Genomic DNA, 18,288 nt, shown 5'->3' with positions numbered 1-18,288 from the left:
CCCCCAAAACTCTTGATTTTAAACCTGAAAAAAACAATATTACGTAATAATAAATATGAGTATATTGAAGATTTAGTCTTTTGAGGCACAATTGGGGCTTGTAGTGTAGTGGCTATCGCGTCCGTTTCGCATACGGAAGGTCTCCGGTTCGACTCCGGACTGGTCCATTTTTTGCCCCGTTCCGGTCATTTAAGGTTTACGCATATGCCCAGTTCGATTCTTGTCGATGTCAGTTTTTTAATTAGGTTGGCCACCTATCTCTATCATCTGCACACATTGCAACATCATCACCAAATACCGCAAAAAAAATGTCGTATCAGCAGGCCAACAACGATCTTTTGGACGTGGACGACGACTTCATCATCGAGGAGGACACTCCCGCCCCCAGCAACAGCCAAAACACCACGTCTGTGGGGAGCGAGCAGCTGGTCACCCGACGATTCATGGGCGGAGATACTTTAGACGAGCCTGTGCTTCGAACTCTTGGCCGAGACGTGCGGGGGGTAGGAAACCGGCTCAAGGAGGTGGTGTGGCCCGGCTCCCTTTCCGGCTTTATCAACCCCATCGACAACTCTTCTCAATTGATCAAGGAGTGGGACATGTGGGGTCCTCTTGTGTTCTGTTTGATTCTGGCTCTCAGCTTGGGCTGGGGCAACAGCGAGGCGTTTTCCGGAGTCTTTGCCATCACGTGGATGGGCCAGATTCTCGTAACTCTCAATATCAAGTTGCTTGGAGGAAACATTTCTTTTTTCCGAGGCTTGTGCATTGTGGGCTATTCGCTGTTCCCCGTGGTTCTGGGATCGGTGGTTGAGATATTCATTCCCTGGATCTGGCTGTCTGTGCCCGTGATCGTTCTGAACGTGGCCTGGGCGCTGTGGTCGGCCAACAACTCGCTCAAACACTCGGGTGTTCTCCCTGGACGAACCGTTCTGGCTGCCTACCCCGTTGGACTCTTTTTTGTGTCTCTCGGATGGCTGTGTATTCTGAGGTGATGGAGGTGACGGAGCGGAGATCAATTGAGGACGACAGCAGACGACGGCAGACGACGCAGGATGACAGAAGATGTCTGAAGACAGATGACGAAATAGGGGCACCTATAACTAATGAATTATGATGGATGATTGATACGGAGATAAGACAAGTAGATAAGGAGGAAGAGGTCAGCGGAAGAATGAATCCAAGGAATGAAACAGGGACAAACATGGCTGTATTCTTCAAGATCTTCCCTATTAACTGGACAAGAGTCCTGAGTAGAATCTAATAGACAGAGAATTTTCAAAAATAACGTCACGTGAATCAACACCACATGTAGCCACCAATATCGTATACATTGTGTTCACATCTACAAGTTTACATCTACAAGTACAGTACCTTCTGGTTCTGGGGATCATCGCCACCTTACGTAATCAGAAAAACTCTAACGTGCTTCACTGTCTGTGCAGGCACATGTTGAGCTGCATCTCATTGTGTTTCGGCCGACTATTGACGACAAATTTTGAAAAAAAAATGAACATTCGAGGAATTTCCCGGGGTCTTTTGCACGTTTCGCGGGTCGCCGGGGTCCGTGGACCCGCTCACGTCACCCGATTCGCTTTCCCCACACCCGTCTGTGCTCCATCGCGACTTTCGTCTGTGAGATGGTTTTCGGGCACCCCCCAGACGATGGAGAGAAGTGTAGGACAGCCTGGCAACGCCAACAATGTCACCAACATCAATTCCAAGGCTGAGGGTCAGCAGGAGGACCAGGGTGGCGACAAGGAAGGCAAGGAGGGCAACAAGAAGAAGGCCACCGGAATCAAGGCTCTGGTCCAAAAGTACGGCTGGGTGGCATTGGGAGTCTATCTGTCTCTTTCCACCATCGATCTGCCCATCTGCTGGCTCGGAGTTCACTCTGTGGGTCTCGACAAGGTGGTGGAGTGGCAGGTATACCTCAAGGAGTTGGTTGGATGGAAGACCACCCCCAAGGAGGAACTTCAGGAGGACAATGTTGAGGGCAGCGACATTGCCAACACTGTGACCGGCGCTCTTGCCATGGTGACTCCCGATATCGGGGCTGCTGTCGAGGACCAGAAGGTGGACGAGAAGCTGCCGGAGACCTCTCCCACCGAGTCGTACTGGTTTTCCAAGCAGATGTGGGCCGAGTTTGCTGTTGCTTATGCGATCCACAAGTCTCTGATTTTCATCCGACTGCCCATCACTGCTGCCATCACCCCCTCTGTTGTCAAGATTCTCAAGCGATGGGGCTTCAACATTGGCAAGAAGAAGCCTGTGGGTCAGTTTGGCGTCTCTCCCAGCCAGCGGCAAAAGTGGTGGAGCTGGTGGTTCTAAGTCCTGACCAGAGATGATCACTGACACTCCCCTAACAAGAATATGTATATAATGGCTTTGCCGAATAGATGTTAACCTATAGTGTAGTGTAGATGAGATGAGTATGGTCCACGATTCCGGTTTTAGTCCAATTATTTGAATTTTCTTGAATTTATCCCGAAATTCTGGAAATGCCAACAAAATGATTGCCTTCTCTCGTGCAGAATCGGAGACATCGGGCAAACTTTTGAAGTCCAACGCCGCGCGCGCGATAAATAAATTCGGTCGAAACAGAGGTTTATCGGTGATAGTGTTAGTTAGGGAGCTTTGTGAGACCCTGGCTGTTAGTTACTAGGCGAATTGTCAATTGTTGGCTGTTAGTTGATACCGAGTTGTGTTGTATAAAACTACTCAGGCAGTATGTCCATCTAAACTAAATAAAAAAATAAAAAAATAAAAAATAAAAAATAAAAAATAAAAAATTGAAAAAATAATGAGGAGTTGGCCTATGCACTTGATACAAGTACTGAGATGGAATCAGAACACATGATTGATGTTTTAGAGGACCGTTGTCACTTATCCAAGAGTCTGGTCGAAAAATTGCTGATCTGTGGAGCATGACAGATATCCATGATTGTTCGAGGAGAGAGAGAATCAATAGATGTTGCAATTCTACAAGAAGCTGCTCCGTCACTGGTCCTATTTCAAGTTCTCCTCGCTCCCTTTCATATCGAAGATGTTCTAGGAAAGGTGCAAATCCCCAGGTCTACTTCGGACATGGGATTGAGGTACCAGTACATACTCTACTGTAGGCAGATTCCAAACAATGGCGATGAACTTATCAGCATAATAATTTATCAGCATTATCGATAATCTCAGTTGTATATATCCCCGGGACTGTTGAAAGTTCCGATGGTCAGAGTCGCCATGAGCCATGTATTCAAAGAGCAGGTGTAAAAGCGCGCATCAGTATGTACTATTTGTTGCTATTAGACCAAGTGAGTGTCTAATAGAAGTAGACGACTGCTTTATTCGGGTCTGTACTTGATCTACAGCACTTGTAATGTAAAGAACAGGAAGAACTGTCTTGGTAGCATTTAAGAAGATGGGTGGAACCATTTTTGAGTCATATAAACACCAAATTTGTCCCATGAACCTTCCATAGAGATGCTAGCCATCGGTAAATTGTCATTCTATGTTATAGTTCCTCCCTCTAAACCAGAGATGATGCTCCTTACGCTTTTTGCCATCGCTCCAAGCCTTGATTCGGCCAATGTTATAGATACTATCCAGGAGCCGGGAATCCTGCTTGTCAAAGATGTCAAAAAACAACTTCTTGAGTCCCTCGGTGGATGGCATTGGAGATATTTACTGAGTCCAGAGCCTCTAGGTATGATCTCTATACCAAAGGATGATACATAGAGTGTACCTATGTTACAGAACTAGTACAATTGTGAAAAAAAGTTATATATCAATTCCAAACTTGGATCTATAGTCCTCAATTGTAATAATCCATGTCACCGTAACCATTGATTGTTTTTTCATGCTTCTCTAGATCACATTGCTCTTTCTGACAACACCGCGATGAAAATCGCTAATAATGCTTGCTATGCAAGACAGAAACGAAATATAGATCTAAAAAACCCCAAACGTATCCCAAGCATGGTCATCAATAATCAATCACCTATTTGTTTTTCAGAAATTATTCATTTTACCCTTCCATCGGGGCAATTCTCCCTTCTATGATACACTAAAATTTCCCCAAGCTGCAGATTCAGGTTTTTTTTTTTTTTTTTTTTTTTTTTTTTTTTTAAGATTTATTGAAAATGAAAGATAAGTCAAGAGAGAATTCCAAAGCAGAATGATAACCATTTCATGCCACAAATTAGAGCTGATATCTATGATGTCTACAACAACATTTATTTCTTACTACAAACAAATTTCAAAACACATTTCTTAACACATTTTTACCAACTGAAAAATCTAACCATACTGGACTTACAGGTGGGATATACAATCTCAGCAGACTTCATAAGCAGAAAAAAAATAAAAATATGTACAGAATATGGTACTTGAATTGGAATATATAAGAATATATATTCTTCGTTAAATCTCTAACGGTAAAAGTAGTCTTCTGGCTACTTTCTCGACGTCTGTATTGATACGGTGGCAATCTCACGTCAACTTCAACAGTCGCTCAAAGAAAATGCGTTACATTTCTCTGCAACAGCTTATTGAGGTCGAGGTGGCGTTAATCTCATTAAAACATTGAGAACATCTGGGCATGTGGGGAAGACTTGGAACAAATGAAATGTCTATTCTGCCATTTGTTGGTAAATGTATCTCAGTTGGTTATCCACAATGTTGTCACCGTCGTCGGTCTTTTCCGTCGTTGGTCTTTTCCGTCCGTCGTCACTCTTTTCCTTTTCTCTCGTCCAAATTGATACAGATATCAGACACATCAACCATGTCGATAGAAAACGAGGAGACAATCGCAAACTCCGTTCCACCTCTCCCCAATCTGAAGATCCCCGTCTCGTTCATTGTCCACCTGTTGTCAGGAAGCATGTGTTTCAGGTCGTCGTCGGAGATGGTTACAATGAGCTCGCTGGGGCTTCGGTTCTTGGGCCATCTTATCTTGTCCCTTTCAAAGAAAGGCCTTTATCGACCACGAGTAGTTGCTGATGACCAACCAAGTCGGTGACGTGACGACGAACCAGTCGGAGGCCCACATCTTGCTTCTCCCCTTAGCTGTATGATCCAAGCAAGCGGTAGACGTTCCAAATGATGTTCATCAACTTAACAGGTTGGTTAATTGATGCCATTTGCTTAACAAAAACTAGTCAATTCTTTCTCGAGCTTTCTGCGAGTCTTTTCTTGTTGACGTGACACAAGTGTGAAGTAAATGCTGCTTCCTGGTAGCTGACTCTCAACCGTTGGCGACAGTCGAGACGCATTTCCACGAACATTGATGAAATGATGGACACAGGAATACCCCATTTTCACTGGCTGCTTTGTAGGTCGAGCCGGTCCTGATGACCTCAACACTGGCCCTGTAGAAGTGGTGCTGCGAAGATCGCCTCCGCTTCTTCCCTTTCGTGTTTTGACCATGACTAGTGATGAAAACATGTGTTGGAGGAATACCTTTCTACTGGTACAGTATGTACTGTAGTGGCAATAGTAATGTGCAAACAGCTCCTCGTCTGTAGCATCACTAGCGGAATGTGTCAAATTCAGGGATTTGTGAAAAGAACTCGTTTCAAGACGACTATCCCTTGAGTAGGACGTCACAGACTCAGGATACGAGTGTAATGTATATACTGTGCTCATACAAGTCCTTTTTTTTTTTTTTTTTTTTTCGTTTTTCCCCTCAAAAAAAAAAAAAAAAAAACCTGTCGTTAAAGAAGGTATTTACTGGAAGAACCCCCACAGCTATTTGTACCTCATCCCAGACTCGCAAAAACTCAACAACACTCACCTGACCTTTTCCACCGTTATTTACAGTGGGGATGTAGAATTAAGATTACCAACAAAAACCAGCTGAAAACTGTTAAGTAGAGTGAGTAATTAATGAGACACCTTGAGATTTCCGTTAAATCTTATATGAAGGATACGGAACACAAAAACAATGACATGCTCTCATGCTGAAATAATTATATATAGATTTAGTTGAATATTAGTAGATGTACGACCAATATATGATCTTTTCCAAGAAATCTGTTGAGAACATTTAAGCTATAAACAAATTGTTGAGTAACCTTAAAAGGTGTGCCATAAGCTTGCGGTGCCATAAACTTGCAAGATAATCAGGCCACTTTTAACAGATAATCAGGCCATTTTCACGAAGCTTATTTCATCGGGCATAAAACAACACCAGAGATATATTTCTGATGTTAGCGTTGATAATGCAGGGACTAATGAGATGAAAACTTTAGTATGCACTACTTCGAACCCAAAAAAACGATATCGTCGAAGTTGGAGTTGAATGGAGTCGAATTCGCGGTTTTATATAATCCATCTTGATACGATCCCCGCACGTAAAAATCAGGCCATAATTTAAGGTCGCATGTTAGCTATAGCTTAATTGTCTGTTTGTGTAATATAAATATACCCCCAATTTCTAGATTCTCCAGAATCCTCTATTCATGTTAACCATCATCGCCAAGAATCCGCCAAGTACGTGTTTCGTCTCGAACACTGAAAAAGACGGCTTTTTTTTGTCGCCGGGCTAAGAAAGAGGCGGGCTTGAGTGAGTATTTATGCTTTCTTCCGTTCGACTGGCACCACTGGGACTTTTTGGCAACGTTGTTTGGCGCAAATTGGGTGTTTGTGACACAAACAGCTCGACACACGACATCACACAACGTCATGGGATACCTTGATTTCATCACATAGGTCGATGACACTGCAACTACAGACACTGTCTCGATCACCGACCACGCTTTTCGACGACTGATACCCACAACCAAGCCATGTGACACAAACACGACACTAAGTGACACAAACGCGACACAAAAACGACACAAAAACGACACAAAAACGACACAAAAACGACACAAAAACGACACAGGCAAACAACACACTACAGGTATCTATGTTTCCAGCACCTTGATCGCCGTCCAACCAAGTGTCTCAACTACAAGAGGAGTCCCCACAGTTGCCATGTCTTCTCCACCACATTTTTTCAACTTACTAACACAGATGGGCGTCCTACGATCTAGTTACTACCATAGGTAGAGCTAGTCATAGACGGGTGCTTCCCGAAGAGCTATGAGCCAAACGACTGCGTCATCCGAGGGTGTCGGATAGGCACCAGTCAGGCCAGAGTCCTCCAGGGGGGGCATCTCAATCCCAGGGAGGAAATTTACTTTGTTTACAGGGGGGGGTGTGGCGTTTAACCATACCCAGGTTCCAAGCATGCTATGAAATCTAAGGGGACAGAGTCTTCATAGGGAGTTGCCCCCGGAAAACCCGGTGTCTACTGACGATTTTTCGTCTTTAAGACAACGACGCCTACAACCCCAGTCAGTTTCAAAACCAAACTTGCAATCACCCTTCGCGTCCCAAGAGGGGAGTCTGATTGCACAGAGACGAAACCAGACTAGCGTCACTCACGTTCTCGGCGGAACCGGTTCGTGAGATTTACTTTTTTACTTGCTATCGATGATAATTTTGGCACTGGTGATGTTGGAGCATAGACGTTGGTGCTCTTGGTGGTGGAAGGTCGGAGTGGATTTGGGGGCTTGTTTGAAAGACAGGAGGTGTGGGGAGAGTGAGGGGTGGTGGTTGGTGGATGGTAGATGAGGGGAGTTGGAAGGGGGTGGTGGATGGCAGATGAGGGGCGGTGGAAGGTGACGAGGGCTGGAAGACGAGGGGAGTTGGAAGGTGATGAGCAGTGGAAGATGAGGGGTGGTGGGAGGCCGTCTGCCGTGGATTGTGGATGGTTGGAGTGTGTGAGGGAGAAAGCACTTGAACCCTCTGGTTGTTTGGCCTTCTTAATCACACCCGTGTGTGAGGGGAAAAGCACTGGAACCCTCGTTCTCGTTCACCTCCGTGTGCGAGGGAGAAAGTGTTCGAACCTTGGGTTGCGTGGTCTTCTCAATCACATCCTCCAGGGGTGGTGGAGAGAATGCTGGGAGAGGGATAGGACATTCTATGGGGATGTTGGGGTTGTGTGGGGTGGGATATATAATTAATGTATTGATTGTCTTGAAGCACAAGAGCCGTTTGTTAATAACCCAAAGCGTTGCACTGTATTGTATAAATGCTACTGCATCTTGTTTTCCAAGTATCAGATGTCGTAATGGTCACAATGCGGAGCAGCTGCTTTTTAGACCTAAGGTCAATCATCTATGACCCACGTCTAAGACGTAATGAACTCTTCGAAATGCTTATTGACCAGAGTTATACTTGCGGGATGGAGTTAGGTGGCAGTAGTTTATGGAACAAGGGCCATGAGAGCTGGCGATGGTATCAGATAATGGATACGCTCTGATCCCAATGCCAACTAACACCTTTTTATCCTGTCCTATAACTTGGAAACAAGGTACAACAGTATTTACTTCCATACCACACAACCAGCCTATATGGTTCCTCCAGACCTCCAAACCACCAACAGTCACAACACGACTACTCGTACATCTGGAGTTGGTGCCAATTCACACATCGATCAGTGCGAGGAAGAAAGCTCTGACACGGTCATTATCTTGGAGCTCCTGCAGCAGAATAAAGCTCTCTGGATGGTGTCGAACTTCGATTTGGTCATGGACCATCTCGGACGACCATGCCTGCGGCGGGGGTCTGTTCTTAGTCATTACGAGATGGATTTCAACGTGTAAATACCCAAGTTGATTGATAACCGTCTAATGGAACTGATCCGACCTGTGGATGTTTGTTTTTTGTGTACATTTTTGAAAAGCCAGTACAAGTACAGTACTGGATAATATGAGTTTTGGTACAAGTAAAAGTACAAGTATCACATTGTTTCTTTGATTTTTTGGTTTTTGCAATGATAACTCAGCATCAGGTCGCGTAGTAAAAAAAAACCAAAAAAAACAACAACATACTAATTTCCTCAAACCCTCAAAAAGTTGCTGCAAATTGAAATTTTAGTTGTCAAAACTCACAAGAGCGCCATTGGAGATTCAGCAAATATTAATTTCCCATCAGCAGGAATGAAATTCAATTATCAACAGCTCATCGCCCACATTCACAAAGTTTCAATTATGCACTCCATTGCATTATCTCAACTTTAATTTTTGATATTTGTGACATCTATTCATATACAATAAATTATAATACAATATATATAGGTTAAGGGATTACATCCTGGGAAGATGCATCGTGTATATTTTATATATTTTTCCTATTACGGTAAAACGACTAACAATACATACAAATTAAGATGAAGAGCCACAACATTATACCACAATGTCTGTATACATTCCCATCTTAGCTTATTCTGAAGATGTTTGTGACATTCTATTCTTCTTCCTCATCTCTCCTCACTTGACGACATCATCTACTACATCATTCACGACACTTCTACGACTATATTACGACACATCTTCTACGACTAGATGAACGGGCATCGACTCAGTCCTCTCCATTCATTTCAGGTGGGGTTTTCGGTAAGTTTTCACAATATCTAGCTCTTTGTTTCTGTGTCACTTCAAGTGAGCAGTCAAAGAGACATGTGCTGATTCCACGTAAGCCTTTGAAAACTCTAGAGCGATACTAACACAGCGGGAGGTAGCTTTGGTTCCCCTCCATTTGGCACATAGTGCCGGTGGAGGACCCACTCTGTAAGGAGGTTACAGAGCCAGGGCCGGAAAGGAGGTGATGCAGCGTTGGAGTGGTGGAAAGTTCCTCTCAAGGCCCTATAGAGCAGCCTCGTGTCCGTTCCTTGGAGCCTACCACGGATCAGGTCGTCTCAGCTTCTTCTGGCAGTTTTGAATAGGAAGAAACGTCGTGAGACTCGATTGGGAAGGGGTGTCCCCATCCCTCTAGTGTCTCAATTTCCTTTACAGAAGATTGCTCGAGGCGGTGGATTCTGCTGGACCTCCGGAAACCGGAATCTCGCAGAGATGCCACTTTTGTTACCCTTCGACCACGCCCCCCAGCCTCACGTGGTCAAGGTCTGACGCTTCTTTCCAGTGATGCAAGTAAGTCTCGGGTGCCCCCCAGTGCTCTTTTTTTTCTTTCGGGTGTTGGCTCTATTTGCGGTGATGGCTCTTTTTGCGGTGTTGGCTCTTGTTGGGATGTTGGCTCTTTTGCGGTGACGGCTCTTTTTCAGTGTACAAAACACAATGTCAGTTGTGTTGTGGGGTGTCGGATTATTGCGGTGTGGGCTCAGTGGATTTTCCACTAATTTTTTATTTGCGCGTCAAGCACAACGGGGGACTGGCTGCCCTGATGAGACCAAACCCATGACTAGCGTCGAAACATCAACAGTGGGGGCTGTTAGTTGTCGGGCAGCCCAATTAGTCATAAACTTTTGGGACTATTTTCGAAGTAATACCAGCAGGTGGGGGCTGGCTGGTTACTTTGAAAATAGTCGTACAAGTATATATATATTAGGGAATTATATAGCAATATAAGATAATTATGGACTATAAAAGTTGAATTTTCCTAGTTTTTTCCCTTAAGATCAGTAATATATTACCGGATCGGGAAATTTTCATTGTTGATATTGAAAAGTTTATATACTCAATTATCGATCACTCCATCTCAATTTTACATAACTCCAAATCACACAAACCAAAAGAGGCTCTCAAATCCACGAAGCAACTTATTAAATGCAATGATAGAACTATTTTAATGGTTTCAAGCTTGTAATAGTGTCCTGGGAATATTCTTGGGCTTTTGTTTGAGATGTTTACAAGAGCATCAGAATCCAACCAATCCAACATTGAAAACGAACGCCGTGAGCTCAAAAAAAGCATGATAAATACTTTGAAAGATATTAACAGATGGAAATTCAGTATCGGTGGATATTTATTGCTTCCATTGAATTTATTTGGAACTTCCAGCGGTGTCTGAAATTCCATGGAGGGCGGAAAGAAAGGGGACCATAAAGTCAGTATTGGTCCTTGACTCGAAACAAACAGCAAAGTGATATCGCCAGGAAACACCGAATCTTTTTTTAATCAACTCAATAGCCATGAGGAACAACTGTCTGTCAATGTTCTCTGGCACAGTAAATACTGATTTTTACCGATAGACGTTTTTATTTCAGTCAATAAACGCCCGATCTGAATAATATCAAAGCTGGAATATTCTCTGTTGACTTCTCAAGACGCTCGTAGAGATAGATATTGTTTCAACAGTCATTGAGCAAATTTCACCAGCTTTCCTTTTGGTGCTCTAGACTCTTGGGAACTTCCCGATCACGATACTGGTACTTTCGATCACTATACTGGCACTTCTGGACATCACAAAGACCCTTCTAGCCACATGGGTGTCCTTCAGAACATCACCGTATCTCATGTAACTACCGGCACTCTTTCCGACGTCGTTGTCCACACTTCCAGAAGTACGCCATACTAAGTATCCCCGACACTGAAAATACTCAGAACACTCTGAAACTTCAGGTGAGGTGACTAGGGTTCCCAGGTTTGGTGACAATTCCATAGACGTTTCTTGACACTCTAATGTCGTATCTTCTTCCCAGATGATATGGATTTTGTTCTATGTAGAGCTACTGTACTGTATGTACTCTACTGTCACTTGTTCACGGCAGTAATCTCATAAAAAACGGGCCCGTCCGTGATTTTTCCTCGAATCTGATTCGATTAGTATTTCTCTCTAGAAGCCCACAGACTACATAAGGCAGTAACAGCGCATTCCACATAGACTGATACTACGACAGGGAACCATCATTACGTCTTTCAGGTTGCTAGGAAGTCACAAGTTCTTACAGAAACTGTGGAATGTTAATAAATGAGCTGCGTAAAGTACGCCTACTCCTTCATTCCTGGTTCATTCATCTTCCTACTCAGACAACAAGAGCACGAATATGACCCGTTGAGGAACGACATAGACCTTAAACAGAGACGTGGAGGTGTCTAGAAGATGTTTGAGCGATATTTATCAGATTTATGAACTTCTGTGTGTCTTCTCTCCCGTGATGGAAGCGTTCCTCTTGAGATCTTGTTGGCATAGCCCCATTACATATTACGACACGTGGTAGCCCTTTTAGAAGTAGTGTAAATGAATGTCAGAGTGATACTCGTCTTTATTAATGGACTTCTCTTCGACTTTTGTCTTCATACCAAAATATCCCATAGTATAATGGCCTTTCGAACCGACCTACATTGTAATAAAAAATACCTCCTGGTACCGACCAGAGAGTGATTTTTGATAATTATAGATCTCTAATGCTGCTATTTAGGACTCAAATTATCTCATTTTTAATTATCTAAGCGACTGTGCTAAATTGATAACAAGACCGCATCTTGTAAGTACATACTGTATAGTATGTAGTCGATCTTGACCAATATTCGAACAGATGAGTTCTTCTACGAACACCGTAACTGAATGAGGTGTTTTTTGTCATATCTGAAGGGGTATGAAAAAATAATATCAATCATCTTTCGTTAGTTTAGCGACCGAAGATGTTGATTTTTTTTTTTTTTTTGAACTGCATTTCTCATGGAATTATGAAGATAAAATGTGACCGGCTCTCATGACACAAGAATAGAACTCGACATACTTTTGAGAAGTTTTGTTTGTACAAATCAGAGGTAGAGAATTATTTTGTTGACCATGCTATTACGTCGCAATTCGGACACTAACACCAAAATCAGAACTCGGTGGTTTGCACAAAAAAAATAATTTCATGCTTTAGATATCGTATGGGTGTCTTATCAGATCATGTTGTTTAGAAAATTTCATCTCGTGCTTTTTTATTCAAAACCAACTGCCCGAGCTTTTCAATAAAATGATTGTAATTTTCACTTTTCGGGACAATTGTAAAGTATATCTCATCAATAGTAATGTTCAAATGTTCTCTTCCTTCCATTATATATGGTTCTTTTTGATTATGCCTGCAATACTAATATTCATCGTACTATGGTCATTTTCCCTCATTTACTTGTATCTCACATTGCTTAATCAGCAATCACCTTCCTGATTGGGATTTTCCCGATTGGGAGAATTTATGCCAAATTACCACAATTAAATTCCTCAAGCTTCAACTTTATTTAAATTTAGATTTGATTTCCATTAAAAATATTTTGAGCCGATTTTGTGTGATTTAACAGAAAAATAGTCTGAATTAAAATAATAAAATTAGGACTTTGATCTGACTCATGAATTTTTCATAGCTGTATCAATTAGTATTCAATTTTGGGTATGTAAACAAACTACGCCTCTCATCGAACTACCCTCTTCCCATCTTATGCACGTTCACTCTCAATCAGTTAGCATCTATATTTTTGGTTGGATCAGTTCTTGACCATGAAAATCTCGTTGAGACTCTTTTCGTCCATGACGGCCATTCGCTTGGATCGAATGAACTTGGCTCGTCCAGCCATTCGTCCTCGTAGAGCAGAGGTGGAAGATGCAGAGGGTTTCTCCATACCATCGTGAGGAGTAGGAGACTCGGACTTTTTGTCCTTTTTCTCTTTCTTATCCTTTTTCTCTTTCTTATCCTTTTTCTCTTTCTTTTCCTTCTTTTCCTTCTTTTCCTTCTTTTCCTTCTTTTCCTTCTTTTCCTTCTTTTCCTTCTTGTCCTTCTTGCTCTTCTTGCTCTTCTTCTCCTCCTCATCAGAGTCATCATCAGCCTTTCGCTTTTTGCTCTTCTTATCCTTCTTTTCCTTCTTGCTGCTCTTTCTGCTCTTCTTGTCGTCGTCAGACTCGCTTTCGGACTCTTCAGAATCACTGTCAGACTCCTCCACAGCCTCGGACCCTCGCTTCTTGTTGAACTCCTCGATCGTTCCCTGGAGAAGACCGCCGGACACAAAAACCATGCCAAACTTGCCTCGTAGAACGTCCTTCTGCTGTCGCTCAACCTCAGCTTCAATTTCCTGAGCCCGTCCGTTCAGCTTACCCAGCAGCTTCTGGAAATCCATCAGACCAAAGGCCTCGTCCTTATCAGCCTTGGCCAGACCGGCACCAAGCCCCACGTTGTCGTCCTTGAGCACAATCTTGATGTTTTGCGTGATACTCTGCGCCTTTCGGTCCTCATGGCCCAGACCCTCTCCGTCCTTCCATCCGAGCTTACTCATGTGTTTGTGGCCGAACCGCTCCGTGTTGTTGGACCACCCGAGGTTTCGCGGGTCCTTGCCGTATTTGATCTTCTTCGACACTCCAGCCAGTCCCATGGTGTTGCGTTGTACTGTGGTATCTTGTATGAGTCCGTCCGTTATCTTTTCTTCCCGGAAGAAAAATATATTTTTCTCATATGCATGTAGAGCTTAATTTATCGCACGTGACCTACGCTGAGTGGGATGTTTGAGAGGAGGATGGCGATGAATAATGGGACGGAGATGCTAAGGGGACAAAATGGGTATAAATTTTGATCGCTAAGACTGTGCGGGTTTGATAATTCCCTCAGAAATGCTATTTGGCGAAAAATGGGAGAAATGTCCAGCATCACCAGATCAAGGTGGTTTGAGGTGCCAAGCTCGTAGAAACGGTAATATTCTAGACAGAGACATACCGTCTGCCGATTACTGTTAGCATCATCATATATCATGTTTCCGTATCTTTTTTCTGCCCTTTTACAGTCTTACTAGCTCGTTTCGAACGCTACAAGAACATCTCAACTAAACTGTTTACCCCTTAACAAATGCCAACAAAGTATAGAAACCTTAATTTTATTACACCTACATCTGTCTGCTACGCACATTGACTGCTACGACAACGTCACAGCATCGTCAAAATGGCGACCTACGTGCGAAATTTGAACGCCGCCATCAACTCACGCAACGGACTGCAATTGGCGCACCTCCTGGCCGTCAATCCAGACACAAATCCCACTGCCCCGCAAACAAACGCCCTCGCCGTGGCGGCAGGAATCACAAACCAGGTATGGCAGCCAGTTGTCGAGGCGCACGTCCTGGCCTGCAACGATTCCTCGACTCCACTGGAGCGACTACAGGCTCACCAGGCGTTTTTGTCCGAGCTCAATCGAGTTTCTGAGAAGGAAGATGTGTGGATCCTACCTATACTGTACGCAGCAAGCACACATCTTCGAGGTATCGGACGAAGAGCGCTGAAGGAGATCCAGGACAAGGAGGCAAAAAACGAGATTCTCACACAACTGGAATCATCGTCACGAGTGGTCAACCGAACCCTTACACTGTGTCTGAACGACCGGCATCCCAGCTTGCAGAAATCGAAAAAATGGGGAACCTACTTCTTTGTTGGCGAGCTCTGCAAGCTATACTTTTTGCTCAGAAAACGAAATATGAGCAAGTCGGTCATCAAGGTGGTGGAATCCATGTCTCGTGATCTACCTCCCTTGGCCTCCTACCCCAGATCTCACACCTGCACTTACTCGTACTATCGAGGAGTCTTAAGTCTGATGGATGATGATGTCGAACAGGCGCAAAACTGGCTCACCCAGGCACTCAACCAGTGCTTTTACAAATCCACAGATAACCAGGAGCTCATTCTGTTACATCTCATCCCAGTACAGTTTCTCATGACCAACCAGGTACCTTCCAAGGCAGTGTGGGAAAAGTTTCCTAGACTACATACCGTCTACCATCAGATGCTCACGGCTCTACTACGAGGCGACGTGCTGTCGTTCGATAAAGCTGTGACTCAAAGAAGGTCCCTGTTCGTGAAGAAGTACTTGTATCTGGCAGTGGAGAAGATGCGGGTCTTTGTGTTTGAAAAGCTCTTCTACCGGGTGTTTCTTGCCAAGGATAAGGCCACACGAATCACCATTGACGACTACCAGGCTGCTGCCAAACTGGTTGGCGTTGATGTATCGCCTGACTTTTTGGAGGCTACCGTTTCCAACATGATCTATCACGATCGACTTAAGGGCTATATTTCTCGAGAACGACACACAGTCGTGTTGAGAGCTGAAGGTGCTTTCCCAAAACTCGACCACGCAGCCTAACTAGTATATGTACATGTAATTTATTCCTACGCGATCGCTCACGTGACAACTATACAGTACATTATCGTGATATGTTTTCTTATTAAGATATACCCAACCCGGTTATCTCTAACTACTGCAAGTCTGCTGAATGGAATCACAGTACTTGGGAACATGGCCGCAGAACCGGGCCTCCTCGTCATCCCAGTCCTCGTCCCAGGTCTCCTGGAAAGGATGCAATGCCATGTTCAGCACCCGCTCCAGCTTGTCGTAGTCGCCCTTGTGAGCATCCTCAACTACCTCCTGCATCACCCACGAACGAAGAACAAACTTTGGGTTAATCTCACGTGACCGCACCTTTCGTGCAGCATCGTCCGTGTTGTTTTCAGCCGCAAGACGCTTCTTGAAGTCGGCTAGGAACTGTGATAGCTCAGTTCGAGTCTGAGATGGAGTCTTGATAGCATTGATGTTCTTTTCAGGGCTGATGAACTGCTCCACGTCGGGAGCAAAGTCGGCTGGCTCGGACTTGGAGGCGTTCTCACCTGTGAAGAAAGGCAGGTCGCCCAATAGTCGGAAGAATCGATGGTAGTCCAGAGCAGAATCCTCGAGCATATTCAGGGTAGGGGTCATGAGCTCATCAAAGTCGGAGTCACGCTGCTCCAGAAGCCCATACCGCTTGGAGATAAACTTCTTGTATGTGTACAGGAACACAGCCTTGTACTCTTCACCGGCCGAGGTTATAACAGCCTCGGCAGTGTCCAGAAGCTCGTTCTTCTCCGACTTTGTGAGGTTCTCGAGATCGGTGCCCTCAGCCACACCCAGCAGCTCCGCCAGATCTTCTCCGAGACGCACCATGTTCCACCAGACGGCAGTGGGAACATTCTTGTATGAGTACCGAAGTAGGCCGTCGTCATGGTTAGGCGTGTAGTTGGGGTCAAACGCATCCATGAACGCATATGGGCCGTAGTCAATTGTCAGGCCGTAGACTGACGTGTTGTCTGAGTTCACAACACCGTTCAGGTAGCCAAAGACTTGCCATAGAGCACACATGTACGCGTTTCGAGTAACAATTTCACGGTAGAGCTTGACGTAGCGGTTGTTGTGTTTGTAAGGAATGGCAGACTTGGCAATGGCGTCTCTAGTGTGATCATTGTTCAGCAGCTTGTCTTCGCCACCAAAAACGTCATCGACCACGTAGTCAGCCAATTGTTTTACACCTGGTCGGTCGCCTCGGTTTCGGAGCAGGTCAAAGGTACCGACTCGGACCCACGACTCGGCAAACCGACAAATCACTGCACAGGGTTCCTTACCTCGTCCTCTTCGGGCAGTCGTGCCAGGCAGCTCGGCCAGTGACAGAGCTCTAGTTGTGGGGATTCCCAGGGCGTTGACGTACTCTGATCCTAAAAACTCTCGAATGGAAGATCGTAGAACAGCCTTTCCGTCTGCGAATCGGGAGTATGGAGTTAGACCCGATCCCTTTAGCTGCAGTTCATAGCGCTTGCCTGTGACTGGGTTGTGGGTCTCAAACAATGACAGGGCTCGTCCATCACCCAATTGGCCGGCCCATTCGCCGAATTGCCACCCGGCGTAAGCCTGGGCGTACGGGAACGGGTCTTCCACGTACTTCTTGCCCATCACAATGTCCTTGAAGTAGTCTGACGTAGCCTCCGCGGCCTCCAGGCCAATGTCGTGCACTGCGGGTGGTGAGACGGCCAGCATCTTGTATTCGGGGCGTTGCTCAGGGTACACCCAAGTGAAGTTGCCGGATTTCAGGTATCGATCTTTTCTGAGCAATTCTTCGGGTGCCTCTTTGACGCTCTGGAGCGTGGGGAATAGAGCGTCCGGGGCCATTCGCGCGGTGAATGACGACGTCTTTTTGATGTTTTTGAGCGTCGTTAACATGGTGGGTAGCGGTTGAAATGGTAACAAGATGAGACAGTTGCCGACACAGATTGGGTGCAGATTATGTACGCTGATGACGGTTAGAGTTTGTGGGGGCGATGGCAACTGGTGTGGGGGAAACAGAAAGAACAGTTTTTTGGTGGATGGAAAAACAAGTAGCGGAGAGGTGGCGACTATCTTCCGCGCAGGTTCCAATGTCGTGGTTTGCAACGTACAAATAACGGGTCTGTGTACTATACTGCTACGATACTATACTGATACTCGTGCTTGCTAGAATACAGTAGGTTGCTCAGTGTGGTTATGGCTACTGTAACTGTAGTTGGGTTGAGTGGCGAACAGAGGGGAGGTGGTTCCTAATATAATATGCAGAAATATATTTATATAGTATATCCGTTAAAAGTCGGTAACGACAACTTTCCGATTACAAGTACTTTTAGTCACATTTGGTCTCCTATCTTCACAAGTTACCTCTCAGCTCATATCTCCTATATATATATTATATATTATATATATATATATATATA

At 44.6% G+C, this 18,288-nt stretch overlaps 6 protein-coding genes and 1 non-coding gene across 7 annotated transcripts; 4 read left to right on the top strand and 3 right to left on the bottom strand.

The window, feature by feature from the left end:
• The first annotated feature begins 94 nt into the window (after window positions 1-94).
• Window positions 95-167, top strand: YALI1_F20603r. Its single transcript has one exon. It is a non-coding gene; the product is annotated as a tRNA-Ala (tRNA).
• Window positions 168-308: 141 nt separating this feature from the next.
• On the top strand, window positions 309-992 carry YALI1_F20600g (uncharacterized protein; the record flags this gene model as incomplete). Its single annotated transcript, XM_505451.3, has 1 exon — window positions 309-992. The coding sequence occupies one exon, from the start codon at window positions 309-311 to the stop codon at window positions 990-992; it is 684 nt and encodes a 227-aa protein (XP_505451.1).
• A 454-nt stretch (window positions 993-1,446) lies between these two features.
• Window positions 1,447-2,328, top strand: YALI1_F20589g (uncharacterized protein; the record flags this gene model as incomplete). Its single annotated transcript, XM_505450.3, has 1 exon — window positions 1,447-2,328. The coding sequence occupies one exon, from the start codon at window positions 1,447-1,449 to the stop codon at window positions 2,326-2,328; it is 882 nt and encodes a 293-aa protein (XP_505450.3).
• A 2,808-nt stretch (window positions 2,329-5,136) lies between these two features.
• On the bottom strand, window positions 5,137-5,637 carry YALI1_F20547g (uncharacterized protein; the record flags this gene model as incomplete). Its single annotated transcript, XM_068283408.1, has 1 exon — window positions 5,137-5,637. The coding sequence occupies one exon, from the start codon at window positions 5,635-5,637 to the stop codon at window positions 5,137-5,139; it is 501 nt and encodes a 166-aa protein (XP_068139509.1).
• A 7,616-nt stretch (window positions 5,638-13,253) lies between these two features.
• On the bottom strand, window positions 13,254-14,132 carry YALI1_F20462g (uncharacterized protein; the record flags this gene model as incomplete). Its single annotated transcript, XM_505449.3, has 1 exon — window positions 13,254-14,132. One exon carries the CDS (start codon window positions 14,130-14,132, stop codon window positions 13,254-13,256), a length of 879 nt encoding a protein of 292 aa, XP_505449.3.
• Window positions 14,133-14,692: 560 nt separating this feature from the next.
• Window positions 14,693-15,883, top strand: YALI1_F20457g (uncharacterized protein; the record flags this gene model as incomplete). The annotated part of the gene is made up of 1 exon (XM_505448.3): window positions 14,693-15,883. The coding sequence occupies one exon, from the start codon at window positions 14,693-14,695 to the stop codon at window positions 15,881-15,883; it is 1,191 nt and encodes a 396-aa protein (XP_505448.3).
• Window positions 15,884-15,991: 108 nt separating this feature from the next.
• Window positions 15,992-17,764, bottom strand: YALI1_F20426g (uncharacterized protein; the record flags this gene model as incomplete). Its single annotated transcript, XM_505447.3, has 1 exon — window positions 15,992-17,764. The coding sequence occupies one exon, from the start codon at window positions 17,762-17,764 to the stop codon at window positions 15,992-15,994; it is 1,773 nt and encodes a 590-aa protein (XP_505447.1).
• Between the last annotated feature and the right edge of the window lie 524 nt (window positions 17,765-18,288).

Source organism: Yarrowia lipolytica, chromosome 1F (genome assembly GCF_001761485.1).
Source record: "Yarrowia lipolytica chromosome 1F, complete sequence".
NCBI classification, from domain to species: Eukaryota; Fungi; Ascomycota; class Dipodascomycetes; order Dipodascales; genus Yarrowia; species Yarrowia lipolytica.
Note: the sequence above shows the minus strand (reverse complement) of the source record. Positions and strands in the feature narration are given on the sequence as shown.